At 43.9% G+C, this 20,132-nt stretch overlaps 1 protein-coding gene across 1 annotated transcript in view; it reads left to right on the plus strand.

Moving 5' to 3' along the window:
• The window catches only part of LOC132488033 (FERM and PDZ domain-containing protein 2-like), an 82,635-nt gene that overhangs the window by 37,378 nt on the left and 25,125 nt on the right, over positions 1-20,132 (plus strand). The window contains exons 12-16 of the mRNA XM_060096043.1: positions 540-714; positions 3,609-3,759; positions 4,397-4,535; positions 9,986-10,141; positions 17,111-17,296. Coding sequence (XP_059952026.1) covers positions 540-714; positions 3,609-3,759; positions 4,397-4,535; positions 9,986-10,141; positions 17,111-17,296 — 807 coding nt within the window. The remainder of the gene's footprint in view (positions 1-539; positions 715-3,608; positions 3,760-4,396; positions 4,536-9,985; positions 10,142-17,110; positions 17,297-20,132) is intronic.

The following is a 20,132-nucleotide window of genomic DNA, read 5'->3' on the forward strand; positions in this document are numbered from 1 at the left end:
AGGCACATCTTTGGATGCGGCTCTGCTGATCAATTTCTCGGTTCACAGTAATCACCTCAGTGCCAGCCCTCTCTCTTCCTTGGATCTGTGCCCACCCAAATTCTCTCTGCTGTGTTCTGTGAAGGCCTGGGGGTCAGTATCAGGTTGTCCAGTACTCCTGGGGGTGTACGATTCACCACTGTGGTCCTGGGCAGTCCTCTCGAGAAGCAGAGCTCAAGGGGCAGCCAGGATTTCTGCAGGGGAGAGATCTGTTACATGTGGCTCCCCAGCCTTCTTGGCCCCTGCAGAGTCTGGCAGAGAGCACGGATTTGAGTCTGGTTCTGCCTTTTACTAACTGTGCAACTCTGGGCAAGTCCCTTACCGTCTGTGAGCCTTGCTTCTCCTCTGCTGAACAGGAATCACAAACGTACTTATCTCTTCGGGTTGTTTGTCAGTTAAATGAGAAAATACATATAAAGTGGTTAGCACAATAGCTAGCCCATGGTAAAGACTCTATGTCTTGTAGTTGTTGTTACAATTTATACCATTCTGGTTTTCAGACCAAAAAAGGGAAGTCCTATTTGGCTCTCCGGGCCCTCTGTGTAATGCTGCTGAACGGGCAGTGCCTGGAGGTGAGATGTGACATCACGTCGACAGTGGGAGCCATCTTCAGCGCTGTTGCGTCCTTTGCCAACCTTGTGGAGCTCACCTACTTTGGCTTGGCTTACATGAAAGGTAAGTGGCTCTCAGGTAGCCCACGGCTGGGCTGGTGCCTCAGGTAACCCCGGTGTCTAGGTACCTGAGTGCTATTCCTTCTAACAAAACTGCTTGAGACTGGGACATTGCCCCTTGCACACCTAGACCTTAGTCAGTATGTCAAGTCCTCATGTGCAAACCGTCAAGTAAGTGCAGAGGATGGTAAGGAAACAATGCTTGTAAGATGTTGTAGCTTCTGTGATTTGCCGGGTCTGGTTGACCAATCTCAGTGCCTTGAGGTTTGACAAGCAAATGTGAGAAACATTTTTGTCTAGGTGGGAATGCAAAATGGTGCAGCCACTATGGAAAACAATATGGCAGTTCCTCAAAAAATTACAAATTTACCCTATGATCCAGCAATTCCACATTGGCATACATACCCAAAATAATTGAAAGCAGCATCTCTCAGAGATATTGGTATTCTCATGTTCATAGCAGCATCATTCACACTAGCTAAAATATGGAAGCAACGCAAGTATCCACTGACGGATGAATAGACGAGCAAAATGTGGTATATACGTACAATGGAATATTATTCAGCCTTAAAGAGGAAGGGAATTCTGACACATAGATGGCTAGATGACACACAGAGGCTACAACATAGATGAGCCTTTAGGAGATTATGCCAAGTGTAATAAACCAGTTACAAAAAGGCAGATATTGTATGATTCCACTTACGTAAGGTACCTAGAACAGTCAAATTCGTAGAGACACAAAGTAGAACGGTGGTTGTCAGGGTCTGGGTGGAGGAGGAAATGGGAGTTATTGCTTCATGGGTACAGACAGAGCTGCAGTTTTACAAGATGAAAAAGTTCTGGAGACAGATGTGGTGATGGGGTTGCACAACAGTGTGAATGTACCTAATTCTCTTGAACTATATACTTCACTGTGGTTAAGATGGTCAATTTTATGTTGTGTGTATTTTACCACAATAAAAATAAAAATGAGTCCGTGTAATCATCCAGGACTAATGGGAAATCAGCACACCCACCCCAGGAGCCTAAGTTAAGAATCCCTTCTGAAGATCCAGAAGGAAAGGGTTTTTACACCTTCCCATCTCTGCCCTTTTGTTAAGGGGAGTCTTTATTTCCACCTACCGCAAAGATCCCTTCGTTGTAGTGGACGCTCTTTAACCACTGTGTGGAGTGATGGGAAGCAGGCTGAGCTGGGATCACATAGGCCTTCAGGTTAAACCGGGCTCCACCAGCCCACCTTGCTAGGTGTCACGATCTCCATGTTCCTCTAGTCTCCCATCCCCAGTGGGAGAAACTTATCAGCTTGTGGTAGGATCACTCAGTGTGCCATGGTGGGTAGAGGGCGCACCTTACCTCTCATAGTTCTCAGCAGACCTCTGAAAAATCCCTCTCCCAAGTAAGAGCAACATTATCTGCTTCGATGTTGTCAGTTGATGTTTGCTCAGTCTTTAAGTGTGAATAGAAGACCCTGAAGGAAACATTTTTATTGATCTGTAACATGCAGCCTTAATAAAACCAGTGCGCTTGCTCTGGGAGAAAAACCTTAAGGCTTCTCCCCTACTTTCCCTCCCAGTCAGCTGCCCACCCCTGGACCCCTTCCACGTGGACATCCTAGACCTACTCAGCTGTGGCCTCCTGGGTAAATCACTCAAGAGTGACAGTCAGGGGTTTGGACATAAACCCATTTGGGAGGGTCTGCCAGCCAAACTGTAATGGGGACCTGCCCATCCCTTGGGAAGACGTGACCCAAAGGGAAGGGTGAGTCAGTGTGGGGAGTCGGGTTCAGCAGCCAGGGCTGAGGACACAGCGGGCAGAGGTCTGGACGCTGCGTGGTGAGGGCGGAGTGTGGAGAAGGGCATGGGGCAGAGCAGGGCTGGGGCAGACCTGCAGGGGTTCAGGGGGAGTGGCCAAGGGCACCCAGGAGGGGTGGTGAGGGTCAAGCTTTGCCTTGAGGAGAGCCGGGGGTAGAGGTGGGGCCTCCAGTGGCTGGAGCTGATTCAGCCTCCCTCCCAGAGGTGCTAGAAGACAAACTTAACTGCAGTTGAAGTCCTGAGCTTGTGTTGGTGGAGTTTTCAAGGTGGCAACATTCAGGTCAGAAGACAAAGGTGACTCCACTTATGTCCTGTCTTAGTCATCTCAGGCTGCTATAACAAAATGCTATAGACTGAGTGGCTTAAACAACAGACATTTATTTCTCAGAGTGCTGGAGGCTGGGAAATCCAAGATCAGGCTTCGAGCATGGTCATGTTCTTGGTGAGGGCCCTCCTCTTGGCTTGCAGATGGCCACCTCCTCACTGTGTCCTCACATAGCAGAGAGAGCCAGCTCTGGTCTCTTCCTCTTCTTATTACACTAATCCTATCATGGGGGGTCCCACCCTCATGACCTCATCTAAACCTAATTACTTCCCAAAGGCCCCACCTACAAATAGCATCACACTTGCAGGGGGTAGGGCTTCAGTATATGAATTTGGGGGATACAAACATTCAGTCCATAACACTCTGGCTGGAGAGATGTTGGCATAGTCCAGCTGATGCACCTGGCCCATGGCAGAAATGGAATAAATACTCATTTCTTTGTTTTTTAATTTTATTTCCATAAGATGGTAACTGGGAGGCAGATGTTAAGTGATATCTTCTCTAAGATAAATAATCATGTTTTCTCCTCTGGGTGCTGAGTTTCTCTTCCTTGACACTCTCCTCTTTGTCCCCTGTTCTTGGCCTCTCATGGACCCCACAAAGGTCCTGTGGTACTAGTTATCCAGATGACTTGCTTCCTGTTCTCTCCTGTACTCAATTGGCTCTTGTCTGACCCTCCGGGCAGAGCTCAGGGCTGTGAGTCTGAGGGGTGGTGCCTGACCTACTGCTTTTCCCTCTAAATACTCTCTACTTCCATTTCAGGCAAAGAGTTCTTTTTCCTGGACGCTGAAACCAGGGTGTGCAAAATAGCCCCCGAAGGCTGGAGTGAGCAGCCCCAGAAGAAAAGCTCCCCGGATACCTTCACGCTCTTTCTGAGAATAAAGTTCTTTGTCAGTCACTATGGGTTGCTCCAGTGAGTGCTGCAAACTTCTTTGTTTGTTCCTTAAGGTGTTTATGTACATCCAGGCTGACATTAGAGATAATGGGTAGGCAAGTGCTTGGCAAACTAATGTGTGTATAAATAACAACAGTTACTGTGGCTGATCTTCTGTTGATTGGATTCCAATATGACAGATAAGGGGGAAAAGTCAGTATTTGGGGACAGGCCCTGGTCAAAATGAGAACTTACCCTTTTGTTTCAAACATATGCCAGTCAAGGTCAAGTTCTCTCTCCCCTGACCCCAACATGCCCCGCCTCCCAGCAGCCCAGTGATGAGGGTTTAAGGAAAGGGTCACCGGTTTGGGGTTGGATCACTGTCTCTATTCCTTTGCTTACTAGAAACACCATCTAACTGAACAACAGTTTTCTCACTTGAACCACAGGAACAAACATCTCCATGGTTGTGGGAAATGACTGGCACAGAGTAGACCTCAATGAGTAACAGGAAACATGGTGTGGATAAAGGAGACTGCCTTTGTCTTACTGGCATTGCCCTCTGGGTTCTATTGACTTGTATCTCATCTTCTCTCCTTTTTCTGCTTCCCGGGCTTTAGTGGTCTCCCTCGCCCTCAGCATTCCAGTGACCTTTATTCCTGCATCTCTTTCCCAGGCACAGTTGGACAAGGCACCAGTTTTACCTGCAGCTTCGGAGAGACATCCTGGAAGAGAAGCTGTACTGCAACGACGAGATGCTGCTGCAGCTGGGGGTCCTCGCCCTGCAGGCTGAGTTTGGCAGTTACCCAGAGGAGGTGGGGTAGAGACTGGGGTCCCTTGGGTGGGGTCACTGGAGAAGCAATTATGGGACGGGGGGAACAGTTAGAAATGTGAAGACTGAGCCTGTGTTTTTAGCACCTATCAACTGCTGAGACTGGGGTAAACTGCATCCCCCCATTCATTCATCTATCCATTCATCCAACAAACAACCATCAAGTGTTCTTTGCTAGACTCTGGGGGATACAAAGATCAACAGGTCAAGTTTATACATTGTAATGTAGCTCTAATCTAAGGTCTTGCCTAAAAACAGTAATTTACTAATTTACTGGGTTCTTACAATCACTGGCTTTCAAATGGTTTGTGCCATAACCCCTGATTAAAAAAATGACAGACATTACCACCCAACCTGTACACATGTGTCCATGTAACAGAACAGAGGCAAAAGTTTAGGAAATCAGATGTACCCTTTCTATATGTGATACACGTTGGTATTTCCTATTCTATTCTAGTTAATTTATAAATGCAGGCTATGAACCACAAGATTGATTTCACAGCTCATTAACGGATTGCAGGTTGCAGTTTGAAAAATACATTTCAGACTACACCAATATCATCTTGCTTTCCTCCTAGCGAATTTTCAGAAGGTGCCACCATGTCTGGAGCCTTCTAAGTCCTTCTTCATCCCCTCGGATTTTTCACCACCCAGCATGGTTTATCCATTTCCTCATCGGTCTTACTGTAGGTCTCTCCATTAGAATGGAATCCACCAGAGGGTAAAGGTTTTGTGTGTTTTGTTCTGCCATTTCCCCAGCACCAAAGCAGTGTCTCAAACACAGGCAGTTTGCTCAAGAGTATTGATCTAAGGAGTGGATGGACGAATGGAGTACAGGCTCCTCGCTGGATAACACTGTGGATAAAAGTCATCCATCAGGGGAGTCAGCTGCTTGCTTGTCAGGGAAATGTAGCTCAGTTCCCAACACCCTGTCCTTCTGACCCTCCCTTCCCTGCTCCCACTTCAGTCCACAAGGACTGAGACTTCACTTTCTCCTCCTGGCACCACCCTCCCCCCTGGCCTGGGCGGGCAGTCTCCCAGGGCTGGCCTGGCCCCCGGAACCCCTCCCTGCCCCTTTGACAAGCCTCCAGGCCTGTCACTGCTTACACGGGAGCTCCTTCCTGTCTCCTCAGTCCCCAGAGCTGGGGTCCTAACCATGCCTAGGCCAGTTCCCTCCTGCCCTTGTACTGCTACTTGGGGGGAGGGGGGTCTTGGGAGGAGAGGGGCCCAGGCACATGGATGGTGCTGTCAGCCAGGGGTGCCCCAGTGAATCAGTCACCATCCTAGCTGCAGCCTCTTGTCCAGTCCTGTGTGCGACTCATTTGGACGGGCGGGGTGCGTACTGGGGGGGTAGGGAGGGTGGCCTCCAGGGGCAGAGCATTGGGCTGCCCTTAGTAGGCTCTATGGAGCAAAGGAGTGGGCCTGAGTTTTGGGGTCAGACAGAAACCAGGTCCAAGCCCTGACTCTTTTGTTAAGTAGCTAAGTGGCCTTGGACACGCTGTCTCTCTGAGTCTCGGCTTTTTCACCTGCAAAATGGAAATAGTAGTTGGTCAAAGCTGCTGTAGGGGTGGAAGGTGGTGACGTACGTATGAGGCCCGGCATGTAGCAACTGCTGTTTGCAAGCTTCCCTTCCCCTACCCCAGAATCAGGAGTACTCTGCTATGAAACAAAACAAAGACTAACTTTCAGTCTATGGATTCAGACACGATGTTTAACCCGAGACCCTAACTCTAGGGCTGATAGTTCGTGGAAGCTGTGGGCCAGGTCCACTGAAGTCAGTTGGGAACACGCAGGCCCAGACATTTCTTATGGGATCACTTGCCCCGAGGATCCAGTGGCCCAGACCTGACTCTAGGCGCCCAATTCCGGCGACCGCCTGCGCCTTTGGCCTGCCCAGTTTCTGACTGGCCTCACCTAGCTGCTACCTCAGCCCAATCTCATCCTTTACCTCCATCTTCTTCCCCAGATCCTGCCTATCCTCAACCTCTCCAGCTGCTCTGGGGACCAGTGTGGTTCCAAGGTGTTCTCTGCTGCCCCTGTGTGGCCTCCAAAAGCAGACTTTTTCCCTTTGTGTGTGTGTGTGTGTGTGTGTGTGTGTGTGTGTGTGTGTGTGTAAAGGCAACAGATTACACATACCCATTCATTTGTGCAGCCACTCGCTCAACCCTAATTTATGGAGGGCCTCCTCCATGCTTGCATCATCTAAGCCCGTGTCAACCCTGCAAAGCTGGTGTTATTTCTATCTGCATTATAGAAGAATTGCACCTCTGTGAGGTTAGGTAAGCTAGTGAAAGCACAGCCAGGACTCACTTCTAGGGCCTTGTTTCACTATGTGCCAGGCACTGTGGTGGGCACATCAAAGGGCATTAGGGGGTCTCAGGGGGGAGAGCCCCTCCCTGTGTCTGGGTCACTGAGTGGGCAGGAGGAGGAGGCTGGCCCTTCCAGCTCTGCAGGGATTTCATGGCAGCCTTAGCTACCGGGTTGCGAGGCTGGGTGGCACTGCCAGTCAGATCCAGGAGAAACTACGTGTGCCCTCCTAAGGGGTGGATATTTTGTTTGATAAATGGTTCTGGTGCTGGAAAAAAAAAAACCCATGATTTAGAAACCCCTGTAGTGAAAGATTGGGAGCCACTGATGAATTCTAAGCAGGAAGTAACATGATTACATTTGCATTTTAAAAAGGGAGACAAAGGCAATTTGGTACAAAAATAAATCTCCTTAATCACATCATTACAGTAGAACAACTTTCCTCTGGGTGCATTCTCTTCCAGCCTTTGACCACACGCAGGGATTTTATGCAGTTGTAAATGTTGCCACATTCGATTTGCATTCTGCTTTCTCACTCCTTGGTATATCTTCCCCTGGCCTTCCTAATGAGCTTTTGGGATAGCCATGCGGTATGCCTCAGCAGGGCTGGACCTTTGTTTACTTATTTGTTCTCTCACTGGTGGGCATCACCTAGAGGCGCCATGTGTGTGGTAATAACTACTATTATTATTGTTCCGGTTGCTTCTGATCTTCCTTTTTAACCTAAATCACATAGAAATAAATGTTTGTGCTGGAGTTTTTTTAGTTTCATGCTGACTTCTCTAGGACATGGTCCTAGCAATGCGATGCTGGGTCAAAGGTCCTACATACTTACAAAAAAGCTTAGTAGACTTGTTTCAGAGCAGTTTGAGTTTCAAAGCAAAATTGAGTGGCAAGTGCAGAGATTTCCTAATATACCCTTTTGCCTCCACATACATAGGTTCCCCCACAATCAATGTCCTCCACCAGGGTGGTACATTTGTTGCAGTTGATGAACCTACGTGGACATATTGTTATCCCCCAGAGTTCATAGTTAATATTAGGGTTTTCTCTTGGTGTTTTACCTTCTATGGGTTTGGACAAATTTATAATGACATATACCCACTATCATAGTATCATACAGAGTAGTTTCACTGCCTTAAAAATCCTCTGTGCTCCACCTATTCGTCTCTCTTTCTCCACCCAACCCCTGGCAACCACCAATCTTTTTATTGTCTCCATAGTGTTGCCTTTTCCAGAATGTCATAAGGTCAGAATCATCCAGCCTTTTCTAAATGGCTTATTTCACTTAATGATATGTATTTATGTTTCCTCCATGTCTTTTCAACTTGATAGCTCATTTCCTTTTAGTGCTGAATAATATTCCATTGTCTAGATGTACCAGAGTTTATTTATCCATTCACCTACTGACGGACCTCTTTTGCTCCCAAGTTTTGGCAGCTATGAATAAAGCTGCTGTAAACATCCACGTGCAGGTTTCTGTGTGGATATACATTTCCAACTCCTTTGGGTAAATACCAAGGAGCGTGATTGCTGGATCATATGGTAAAAGTATGTTTAGTTTCATAAGAAATTGAAGAACTGTCTTCCAAAAGTGGCTGAACCATCGTGCATTCCCACCAGTAATGAATGCAAGTTCCTGTTACTCCACATCTTTGTCAGCATTTGGTGTTGTCAGTGTTCTGGGTTTGGCCATTCTGATAGCATTCTGAATGCTTTTTTATGCACTGGATTGCTGAGCAATTTCTTTCCCTTTGCATCTCTGAGCTGAGCTCAGAACTGGCATGGGCCAGCCCTCGACTGGAGGATTCTCAGTCCACAGCTACATGGGGACTCCTGTGCCACACCAGGAGCATGGGGATGTAGTGGATGCTGTGCTGTTCCCTTCAGACCCCCTCATCAGACCAACTTGCCCAATCCCAGCCCCAAGAAGGCCAGATGCTCTCGGCTCCCAGCTGCCTCCCTCATGGGCAGTTGTCCTCAGCTGTGGGGACCTGTCTTGCCCGAGATTAGACTGGGAGGGGCTTCCTGAGACTAGGATGGGCTGATTCAGGAACACCAGGGAAGGGTGAGCTTCTCCATCTGCCAAGCTCTACTTTCCTCATTCCTTACAGTGAACCCTGAGACCACGCCTCCAGCACATCTGCCTACCTCTCTCTGCCCCGGAGTCTGTAGCAGGGAACCTAGCATCAGACAGCAAGTGATGCTGAGTCATGATGATCTTCCTGCAGCTCCTGGTGGGCTGCAGCCTCAGGTTCCCAGAAGAGTAGACTTGATGTAGGCTCTGGCCTGGGGCAGGGTGTGGGTGTCAGATCTTCTCTTGTTCAGGGGACAACTTCTTGATCACCTTGTGGAGAGATGGTGCCACAGCCAAGACCTCCCTTTTGAGAGGGGACAGTGTACTGGTAGCACATACAGACAGAAGCACTAAATGAATACATAGAAACAAAGCTTTAGGGCCATGGTTTCGCTGTGCCTTTTGGGAAGTGGAGTGGCTTTGTGGAATGTGTGAGGGCTTTGGGGGAGGAAATCTTCTTTCGGTCACTTACAAGTGGTGTGACCTTGGCCCTGTTGAATGACTTCCTTTCTTGTTCATTTTGTGCATCTTGGCAATGACAATAATAATACTGTCCTCGGGCCTCCCTGGTGGCGCAAGTGGTTGAGAGTCCGCCTGCCGATGCAGGGGATACGGGTTCGTGCCCCGGTCTGGGAGGATCCCATATGCCGCGGAGCGGCTGGGCCCGTGAGCCATGGCCGCTGAGCCTGCGCGTCCGGAGCCTGCGCGTCCGGAGCCTGTGCTCCGCAACGGGGGAGGCCACAACAGTGAGAGGCCCGCATACTGCAAAAAAAAAAAAAAAAAAAAAAAATACTGTCCTCACAGGATTACCGTGAGGATAGAAAGAGTTAATGTGTTCTGGGCACCACGTGGCATACAGAAGGGGCTCAAAAACAGGTGACTTCTTTCCTCTCGCCCTTCTGTTCCTGTCATATGGTTTGGCCCAGTCTCTAATATGGTAGAAAATGATATCCCAGTGAGCACTTTAAAGGAGCAGACAGGCTTCTGTTCTGCTCAGATTCCCATAGAAGGCATCTTGATGGCACCTCTTTTCTTCTGCATCTTTCCAGCAGGTAGAGAGTAAAGCCTATTTTCGAGTTGAAGATTACATCCCCGCAAGCCTGATTGAGAGGATGACGGCTCTCCGGGTCCAAGTCGAAGTCTCAGAGCTGCACCGTTTAAGTCCTGTGCTCTGGGGAGAGGATGCGGAGCTCGAATTCTTGAGGGTGAGGCCTTTGGACTCTTGAGAGGGTGTATCGGTGTTCAAGGGCACATAGTCGGCAATCCCCTCCAGAGATTTCTCTGGGGCTGGATGTGCTCAGACCCACAAGGAAGTATGACCAAGGGACTTGAGCCTTTGGGAGGAAGGAAGCTCCATCGCCCTGTGGGGCAAGGAGAGACTTTTGGAAGCAGATGGCATTGGAAAAGATCCCCCCAAATGGGTAAGATTTATTGGGCTGGGGTGGGTATGGCAGGGCCTTTCTTCAATCTTGGAGCTCACAGTTGCTATTCAGTGAGTGAGGGGAGACCACATTTCTCATAGAGACATTTCTGACAACTGAAGTAAAAAACTTGAGTGTGAGCCAAAAGCAAAGCCATTGGAAGACTTCAAGTTTGCAGCCTTCCGGGCAACTGTTCTCAGCACAGCACAGGTGGTGTGGTCCATACATATGGGTGCAGCTCTGGTCTACTCTTTCTTTGGCCCTTTAGCAAAAGCAGTGATATTTCAGTCCCTTATGTCTGTGGGCACACAGAGCCTCTGACGAATAGCTTTTGCTCACTCCATGACTTACACCTGCAGTGGACCAAGCACAGTAGCAAACAGAGACAGAAAGGACATGCTTCTTGCCCCCAGGGAGTCCAAGTCTTGTAGGGAGAACAGATGGGTACCCAGAGGCATGCAACACTGTGATAACTGCCCAATGAGAACAATAACAGTACCAGTTACTTTACTTCAGGGTGGGAGGGAATGTCCACTCTGCCTGTGCAGGTAGAGCTCGGTGGCACGTGGGATGAGGCCCCCCAGCTTCCCCAGGGTGATGTGCCTGGTGGGGCCTTTAGAGCTGGGGATCAGTTTCAAAAGGAAACTCCAGGATTTATACATTTCTTGGTACAAAAATCTCCTGAAGCAGGTAGAAATATTCTGTGTTTTCTTACCTTTGATAGAGACAGTCATTTGAAAGCAGAACTGCCAAGGTGAGGTCTGTCCATTTTTTTTTGGTCAGTCATTTGGAATTGTCTGCAACACCTAGCACAGTGTAAACCCTCAAGCATCTCATTTGAGAAGCCCTGGCAGAAAGGCGCTCACTGTCTTCCATTCTCCAGCCTTCATGCGCGTTCCTTGTTAAGGGGATGCAGCATTCCCTTGACTAGAGACAAGTGGGGACTTCAAAGCCATCAGCACACATCTGATGGAAAGTGGCCACAGGACCATAGAACCAGCGGAGAGATTAAGGACTCAGGTCTGCAGAGGCTCCTGCAGGCAGATGATGCCTGGCCTGCCTCTGCCCAGGCCCTGGCTTAGTGTGCTGGGCTCACTGTGTCCCTCCTTCCTCTGGTTGAAGGATGATAAGTGGTTGTAAAGGAAGCCACCATCTCGTAAGCAAAAATGCAGGAAATTTTTTAGGGTGTAGCTTTGTTTTTTAATCAAAGTATAGTTGATTTACAATATTGCGTTAGTTTCAGGTGTACAGCAAAGTGTTTAGTTATATACATATATTGATATATATTTTTTCTGATTCTTTTCCATTATAGGTTATTACAAGATATTGAATATAGTTCCCTGTGCTATACAGTCAATCCTTGCTGCTTTTCTATTTTATATATAGTAGTGTGTATCTGTTAATCCCATAGTCCTAATTTATCTACTGCCACCACCGCCCACTGTTTTCCCCTTTGGTAATCATAAGTTTGTTTCTATGTCTGTGACTTTGTTTTTGTTTTGTAGATAAGTTCATTTGTACTATTTTTTAGATTCCACATATAAGTGATATAGTATAATATTTGTCTTTCTCTGTCTGAGTTACTTCACTTAGTATGGTAATCTCTAAACTTTTTTTTTTAGTCTTTGTTGGAAAACACTAAATAGACTTGATTTGTATGTGATCTTACCAGTTTCAAGGAACACCTACTTTTGTGGTTCCCCACGGTTGTTGGTTGGGCTTGCTGATGCTAGGCCTGCCCACAGTACAGACACTAGACACTAGAGAGTTCTTGGTAACCCCCAGACCACATTGTGACCCTTCTTGTTAGGGCTAGTGTTTGTTAAACAAGCCCTCTTGTCCATGATTATAAAAGTAGACGCTCATGATCCTGCCCCCTGGAGACAGTACGATTACATTTGGGTATATTCATCCTTCTCTGTGCATTCACATGTGTACATGCATATATATTTAAAATTGGGTTTATATTATATAGTCAGTTTTGCGTTTTTTTGTAATCCCATCTCACTAAAATTTTGAAACTTTATTTTGAGTCAACACATGGGGTACCCTAAATTTTTTTCTCAGTACTCTGTTGTTTGGCACATAAATTGTTTTAAATATGGGACTATTTTAAGCAATACTGAGGTTAATATTTTTACTATGTAAGTCTTTAGCTGCATTTCTGATTAATTTCTTGGGAATAGACTCTCATGAGTGGAATTACAGGGTCGAAGGTTAAGAACATTTAAAACATTGTTGGTATATATTGCTGACACTCTACATTGCAGTCATTTCGTTCACTTCTTGTCCTCTCTACTAGGTTGTAAATGTCCATAGGGTCTTGAATCCCCAGAGCCCAGTACATAGCCCAGTTACTCCATAAACAGTCACTGGATTGTTTAACTATAGCTCCTCGTGGCTCCCTTTTCCATTATGAGATGGCACCTATTGGCCTCCGGTTCACTGATGACTAATTCTGCTAGTTCATCATCTCACACTAGAAGGAGACTTGGCAGAAGTCCAGTTTGGGTAGTGCTAAATAACATACTCCGTCTGCAAGATTCACAGATATGTTAGCATATTAGTGCCAGAACAACCTGTTCAAGGTTAACTCAGTGTTTTCCAAACTTCTTCAACCATGGAACCATCTTTCCACATAACTAGGGGTTGCCATATGCTGTTAAAATATTTTCTTTTCTTTTCTTTTTACTGTTGAAATCATACTGGTTGTACCCTGTAGTTTTTCCCACTTAGTGTTATAACAGATGCATTTCCCAGATAATTACAAATGCTTTGTAAATATCCTTTGTAAAGCTTGCATGATAATCCCTTTTAAGGTGGTACTGCCTCTAGGAAACTAGTCCTGCCCACCCAACTCTGCAAGTGTGCACCAAACATCGCTCTGATCAAGGATTTGTCTTGATCATTCAGTATATTTTCTTAGGACAGATTCCCAGAAGTGGAATGATAGGGTCAAAGGATATAAATTGTTGTAAATCTCTTGAAGAATATCCGGAAATAATCCATCTGTTCCAACAATTTTCAGTAGAGCCAGGGTGCTGTGTGGGCTGGGAGCCAGGAGAGCCTGGGTCCAGTCTCAGCTTCGCTGCTCACTGGAGGGATCAGGGGAAAACAGTGCGATGGCCCTAAGCACAAGGAGATGAGGTGTCCCTCAGAGAGGAAAGTCAGCAGTAACAGCACAGAGTGGAAGAGGAGTGGTGCCACAGAAGATTCCCTAGTAAAGCATGGAGACATAGGTAATATTATTTATTTTACAGATGGAAGATGCCCTTGATGACATTACATATGTTTACAGACTTTATGGAAACTCTGTATTTTAATTGTTAAGAATGAAGACTCAGAAGAAAACAGACTTATATTTTCATTCCTGGCTCCTAAGTGGGAACTTTTACAGACTACTTAGTCTTCCTGTGCCACCATTTTCTCATTTGAAAAGAGGTAGCTACACCTATCTCTTATGATTACTGTGAAGATTAAATGAAATAAATGCATGAGAAATGTTTAGAATTATTACTGAACTGAACTTAGTCCTCTCACCCGTGCACAGTAAGGCCAATCTACGGACACCTGGTTGCAGTGAATGAAAGTGCAGCATTTATTGCAGGTGCCAAACAAGGAGAATGGGCAACTCATGCTCAAAAGACTTGAACTCTCTGATGGCTTTCAGGGAAAGGTTTTTAAAGACAGTGTGAGGGAGAGGGCTGTGGGGTGTGTGATCAACTCATGGACATTCTTTTGATTGGTTGGCAGTGAGGTAATTGGGAGTCAACATCATCAACCTTCTGGTTCCAACCAGTCTGGGAGTCTACATGCTGGTGGTGGTCAGCATACAGTTAACTTCTTCCTCCTGGTGGGGGTTTCAGTATCTGCAAAACAGCTCAAAGGATATGGCTCAGAATATTATCTATTGCCTTTGAGGAGGAATTGCACATTCTTAACTTTGTTTAACGGCTCTTATTAAATTGTCTTGCTTGACTGTTTTCCTTTATTTCTGCATTTTCTCACTTGTCTGATTAAATTTATTCTTTGGAACTCGGGGAAGGACTAGGAAGCTAAAGTTTTTCTACAAACAAGAGGCAGGCGGAAGACATGGCGGGTTGTGTCTATCCCAGGAAGGCCCCATAGGGTCCTGCTCCATTACAGAATGGCACTTTACCATTTTAAGAATTCTGTGGCTCCAAGTACTTCAGTATCATATCCCTCTCTATATAATTAAAAAATTAAAAATTAAAATAAATACTAAACAATTTAAAAAATGTAAGCAAGTCTAACAAAGGCATCTCTATTCTGGTGATGACAACTTTAATGGTTTAATTTTATTTTTTGAACTATCACATCAAATTCATTTTTTTAACATCTTTATTGGAGTATAATTGCTTTACAATGGTGTGTTAGTTTCTTCTGTATAACAAAGTGAATCAGCTATATGTATATATATAATCCCATATCCCCTCCCTCTTGCATCTCCCTCCCTATCCCACCCCTCTAGGTGGTCACAAAGCACTGAGCTGATCTCTCTGTGCTATGTGGCTGCTTCCCACTAGATATCTATTTTATGTTTGGTAGTGTATATATGTCCATGCCACTCTCTCACTTTGTCCCAACTTACCCTTCCCCCTCCCTGTATCCTCAAGTCCATTCTCTAGTAAGTCTGTGTCTTTATTCCCGTCTTGCCCCTAGGTTCTTCATGACCAATTTTTTTTGTTTGTTTTTTAGATTACACATATATGTCTTAACATATGGCATTTGTTTTTCTCTTTTTGACTACTTTACTCAGTATGACAGACTCTAGGTCCATCCATCTCACTACAAATAACTCAATTTCATTTCTTTTTATGGCTGAGTAATATTCCATTGTATATATGTGTCACATCTTCTTTATCCATTCATCTGTTGATGGACACTTAGGTTGCTTCCATGTCCTGGCTATTGTAAATAGAGCTGCAGTGAACATTGTGGTACATGACTCTGTTTGAATTATGGTTTTCTCAGGATATATGCCCAATAGTGGGATTGCTGGGTCATATGGTAGTTCTATTTTTAGTTTTTTAAGGAACCTCCATACTGTTCTCCATAGTGGCTGTATCATTTTACATTCCCACCAACAGTGCAAGAGGGTTCCCTTTTCAAATCCACACCCTCTCCAGCATTTATTGTTTGTAGATTTTTTGATGATGGCCATTCTGACTGGTGTGAGATGATATCTCATTGTAGGTTTGATATACATTTCTCTAATGATTAATGATGTTGAGCACTCTTTCATGTGTTTGTTGGCAATCTGTATATCTTCTTTGGAGAAATGTCTATTTAGGTCTTCTGCCCATGTTTGGATTGGGTTGTTTGTTTTTTTGATATTGAGCTGCTTGCAAATTTTGGAGATTAATCCTTTGTCAGTTACTTCATTTGCAAATATTTTCTCCCATTCTGAGGGTTGTCTTTTGGTCTTGTTTATGGTTTCCTTTGCTGTTTCACATCAAATTCTTTAAAAGAATTTACCTAATTGTTTTGGGATGGTCCTGCTTTGTCATACTTTAAGTACATGCCTGGTCTGGCCATTGGATACTTCAGCACCAATGTCCAACAAATATTGTTTTGGATGATGATGATGACGATGATGATAGTGACAATGAGAGGGTCTCTCCAAAGTTAAACAAAGCGGGGAGGTTCAGGGTCCAGAAATGCAATCAAGATCATGTGAAGAGCTGTAGGCTTTGTAGGCAGTGTAACCTATCTGCACAGATTACTTACCAGCAGAAGGAGAAATGTCAGCAAAGAGCTTGAGAAAGCAGCTCTCAAAAGCTATAATTTGTCCTCACTTTTGTGACCCCACCTGGGGATGAGAGAGATTAGGCAGGACATAGAGCCCTCTGCTCAGGGGTAGAGATGAGATACCAGATCTCACCAGTAAAACCCTTCTGACAGGGTTTCAAATGCCTGGAGCAAAATGTCCCTGCTGTAAGCTGAGGTTCATCAAACATTTGGTAAAAACTGGAGTCTTCCAGGTGAAGATGAAGATGGTAGAGACCAGAATAGAGACATGATTACCATTCAGACATAAAAACATTTGTGTTAGGTTTATACTCCAGCCTCTTAAGACTTTGGTTGGCCTGATGCAGTTCCCAGCTCTGATTGACCCTCATGCCCTTGACAAAATTCCATCTCCTAAACTGGTAAACTGAAGACAGATCTTGTACTGTGGGGACCCCACCAAAGCACTGCTACATGGTGAGAAGTGCCAGTGATTGGTCATTTTCTCTGCAGGATGTTCATGGCTCATCTTGCTTTAACAATGATGCTAACCATTTGGAAGTTTGCTTTCTGTGCCTGGGCCTCAGTTTTTCCATCTGTAAAACGAAGGGGTTGTACCAGATTGTATTGCAGTAGACTTTGGGAAAAAGGATTCTTTACTTTGAGATGATTCAAGAGAGTCTGAATTCTACAACTTTGTTCAGAATATTTTTACTCTATTGTACCATTTTCATAATAACTGTGTTCCAGGTGTCTTAAGGTACTTCATTAAGAAAGGATTCCTTGGGTTAATAAAATAGAAAAACACTATCATATTAGAGGTATGGAGGAATTCTATAGTAAGGAGATCTGTTTAGTTCAGTGTTTCCTAAACTTATCTGGCAATCCTACTCTTTTTTTTCAGAACATACCTGAAGGTGTTTTCTTCATGGAATGGTTTGAAATCCATTATTTTAGACCAATGTGCCTATCTCTTCTTAATTGGCCTTTTTCTCATTCCAGGTGACTCAGCAGCTCCCGGAATATGGTGTGCTGGTTTACCAAGTTCTCCCAGAGAAGACAAGGCCAGGAGGAGAGATGGCCTTGGGGCTCTGTGCCAAGGGGGTCATAGTGTACGAAGTGAGAAACAACAGCAGAATTGTGACTTCACGGTTTCAGTGGAGAGAAATTGAAAAGATTTTGGCCTATGTGAGTGTCACTCAGTTGATTATGACCCATGCTTCATTTTTCTTTGATCTGTTATCCCTTTAAAGAGCGATAGGTCAGGTGATCTTCTCCTAAGAAGATAAGCTCACAGCCTGTCAGCTAACCTGTACTCCGATGACTTACATATTTGGAAGAAGTCTACCAGGGGTTTGAGGGTCCCCACGAGGCCACTTCTTCTCTGCCATCTGTCACCTAGTTCCCCCTCACCCCCATGGGCAGCCATTGGCCTAAAGGACTACACTTTCCCTCTGGGTGAAGTTCTTTTAATTTTGGGAATCTATTGATGTTGAGAGCAAGATTGGAGGTTGGAGATGGGGGAGGAGAGTGTATAGTAGGTGCAATGGAGTCTGCATGCTTTTGAAACATTTTCCTTGTATTTTAATTTTCCCTTTGCACACATTGTACCGAGGCATCTGGCCTGTCTCCCATGGACTACAGGTGTGCAAACCTTTGTCAGCCATTTAAACAAAACAAAACAAAACAAAAAAAAAAAAAACAACAACCCTATTAAATGTACAATGTTTGAAATAACATTTGAACACCATTTTCTTGAATTCAGTTACAATAAATTTGACATCAAAAACATTATGTGTGTCCCCATAGCAGAGAATGCTCCAGTAGCTCATCTACCTGCCTGTCCTGTGGGTCAGTATCCCATAACTTCAGCAATGATTTCATTATAAAACATGAAGTTCTTTGACTTGTGGCTCAGGAAACATTTTAGTTTTTCTTTCTATTGAATTTTCTCTTGTGGTTTTAAAATTTTTCCTACTAACGAGATTTTTTTTCATTATCTGATTCTTTGGTTTTTGTTTTCATTATCATTATCTAATGTTAAAGTTTCCTAAGCGGAACGTAATTGATTTTATTCATTTTCTCAGTGTTTCTTGTGTTTCTCCCATCTTGGCCGTTGAAGTTGATGTATTGTTAAAGTGTGATTCTTGACAGAATTTCATAATAAAGTATTGTTTTTCCTTAGAAAAAAAGCTTACATCTAAAAATAAATAATAATTGAGCATAATTTTATTAAAGTGGCCTTTATAATATCAGGAAACTGACTTTTTCCCAAATATTTTTGACATTATGTAAAAGTAATTGATATTTATTTTTGTGAACTTTTCAGAAATTTAATGACTCAAATAACTTTAATTCAACTGAAAGATTATTTGAAGAATTTTAATTATTGAATTTATTCAATACTATTATATTACTTCCTATATTCTCTATCTCATATTTAATTGTTCAAAATTCTCAGTGTAATTTCTTTTAAAACATTTGTAGAAATGCAGACAACCTACAAAGTAATTTTGGAAAATAGAATTTTTTGAAGCCATAAAATTTAAGTCCCCTTAAGTATTTTATATTTAAGTTGGTTTAAGTTTTACGGATATTTATTTTCCCCACGACCGTAAACAATTTCTTGATTAAAGCTGGAAAATCATCAGGTTCACAAAACAAACTTAGTAGCTTAAAAACACCCTTGTCACTAATTAGAATTTTCATGTTGATGACCAGTCTCTTCCTCAGCATAAATATCCTTTTTTTTAATGGAAAAGTCATCATGGGAAGTAATGTCACCAGCTGCTTGCCACAAACCAGGCATCTTACACAGAAAATGACTCTTCACACTTTTGCAAGCACAAAATGGGAACTCCACGAACAATACGAGAATGAGCTCAGGAAGCTGGTTACAAATTTGCTTAATTAATAGCGGAAGCCGGAATCCTCCAGACAATTGCAGACATTTGTTTTCTCAGCCTGGAGAGAAGTAGCAAAGGAAATAGAGGAAAATGCCATTTTTCAGTGAATATGATTTGTAGGTGCATTGGCAGCCCATCTATGACAGAGACATCAATTCAGAAGATTATTCAATGGAGAAAGCATTCATTGTGTAATGATGAACCTTCCCATGTTAGTAACTGTTCTTGGGTATTAGCAGTAGTTAAAATGTCTGGAGGGAAATGTCTGAAATCTGGGAGAATACAGGCTTTGTAGGGCTCTCTTCAAGAACAAGGACACAAAGTTCCAAACACAAACAAGATTTTAAAGTGAATGTTCATTTAGAATGAGAAAAGAAATCACCACAACCTGTGAATTAAAAAAAAAAAAACTTGAACAACTACTGCAAAATCACAAAAGCAAAAAAAGTAATATTCTTCTTAATGAACTCCCTGATAAGCACTATAATTCTTTTTTTTTCCTTTCAAATTTCTGGTGGCATGCCCTCTGATTACTTTTCCATAGGATGATACTTTTGTAATATTTTCTCTACAGAGAAGAGAAATCTAATTTAGTCTTTCTTCTAGCATGGCTGATTGAAAGTTGTTTTTATTGTTGATGAGATGCATAAAACATGCAGCTTTGCAGCAGAGACATATTTGCTCTTTGAAGTGCTTCTGTAAGTTTGTAAATGCTACCAACACAGGAAAATCGAATACATTCCATATTGTGTGATTCCTATCAAAAAAAGAGAAAATTGTGTGCTGTACTTACAAGGCAGTATATACAATTATAAAATATATCCCTGATAGGATAAAACTTCCACTTAATTAGGTGTTTTTGAGAATTAAATTACAGGTTTTCATTTCTGATAATTGAAAATATTTCCCTCAGACTGGCCTTTGGCTCTGTGTATTTTATTTATTTATATGCATCTTTATTGGAGTATAATTGCTTCACAATGCTGTGTTAGTTTCTGTCGTACAACAAAGTGAATCAGCCATATGCATACGTATATCCGCATATCCTCTCCCTCTTGAGCCTCTCTCCCACTCTCCCTATCCCATCCCTCTAGGTCGTCGCAAAGCACGGAGCTGAT

The sequence above is a fragment of the Mesoplodon densirostris genome, chromosome 1, assembly GCF_025265405.1.
Source record: "Mesoplodon densirostris isolate mMesDen1 chromosome 1, mMesDen1 primary haplotype, whole genome shotgun sequence".
Classification (NCBI taxonomy): Eukaryota; Metazoa; Chordata; class Mammalia; order Artiodactyla; family Ziphiidae; genus Mesoplodon; species Mesoplodon densirostris.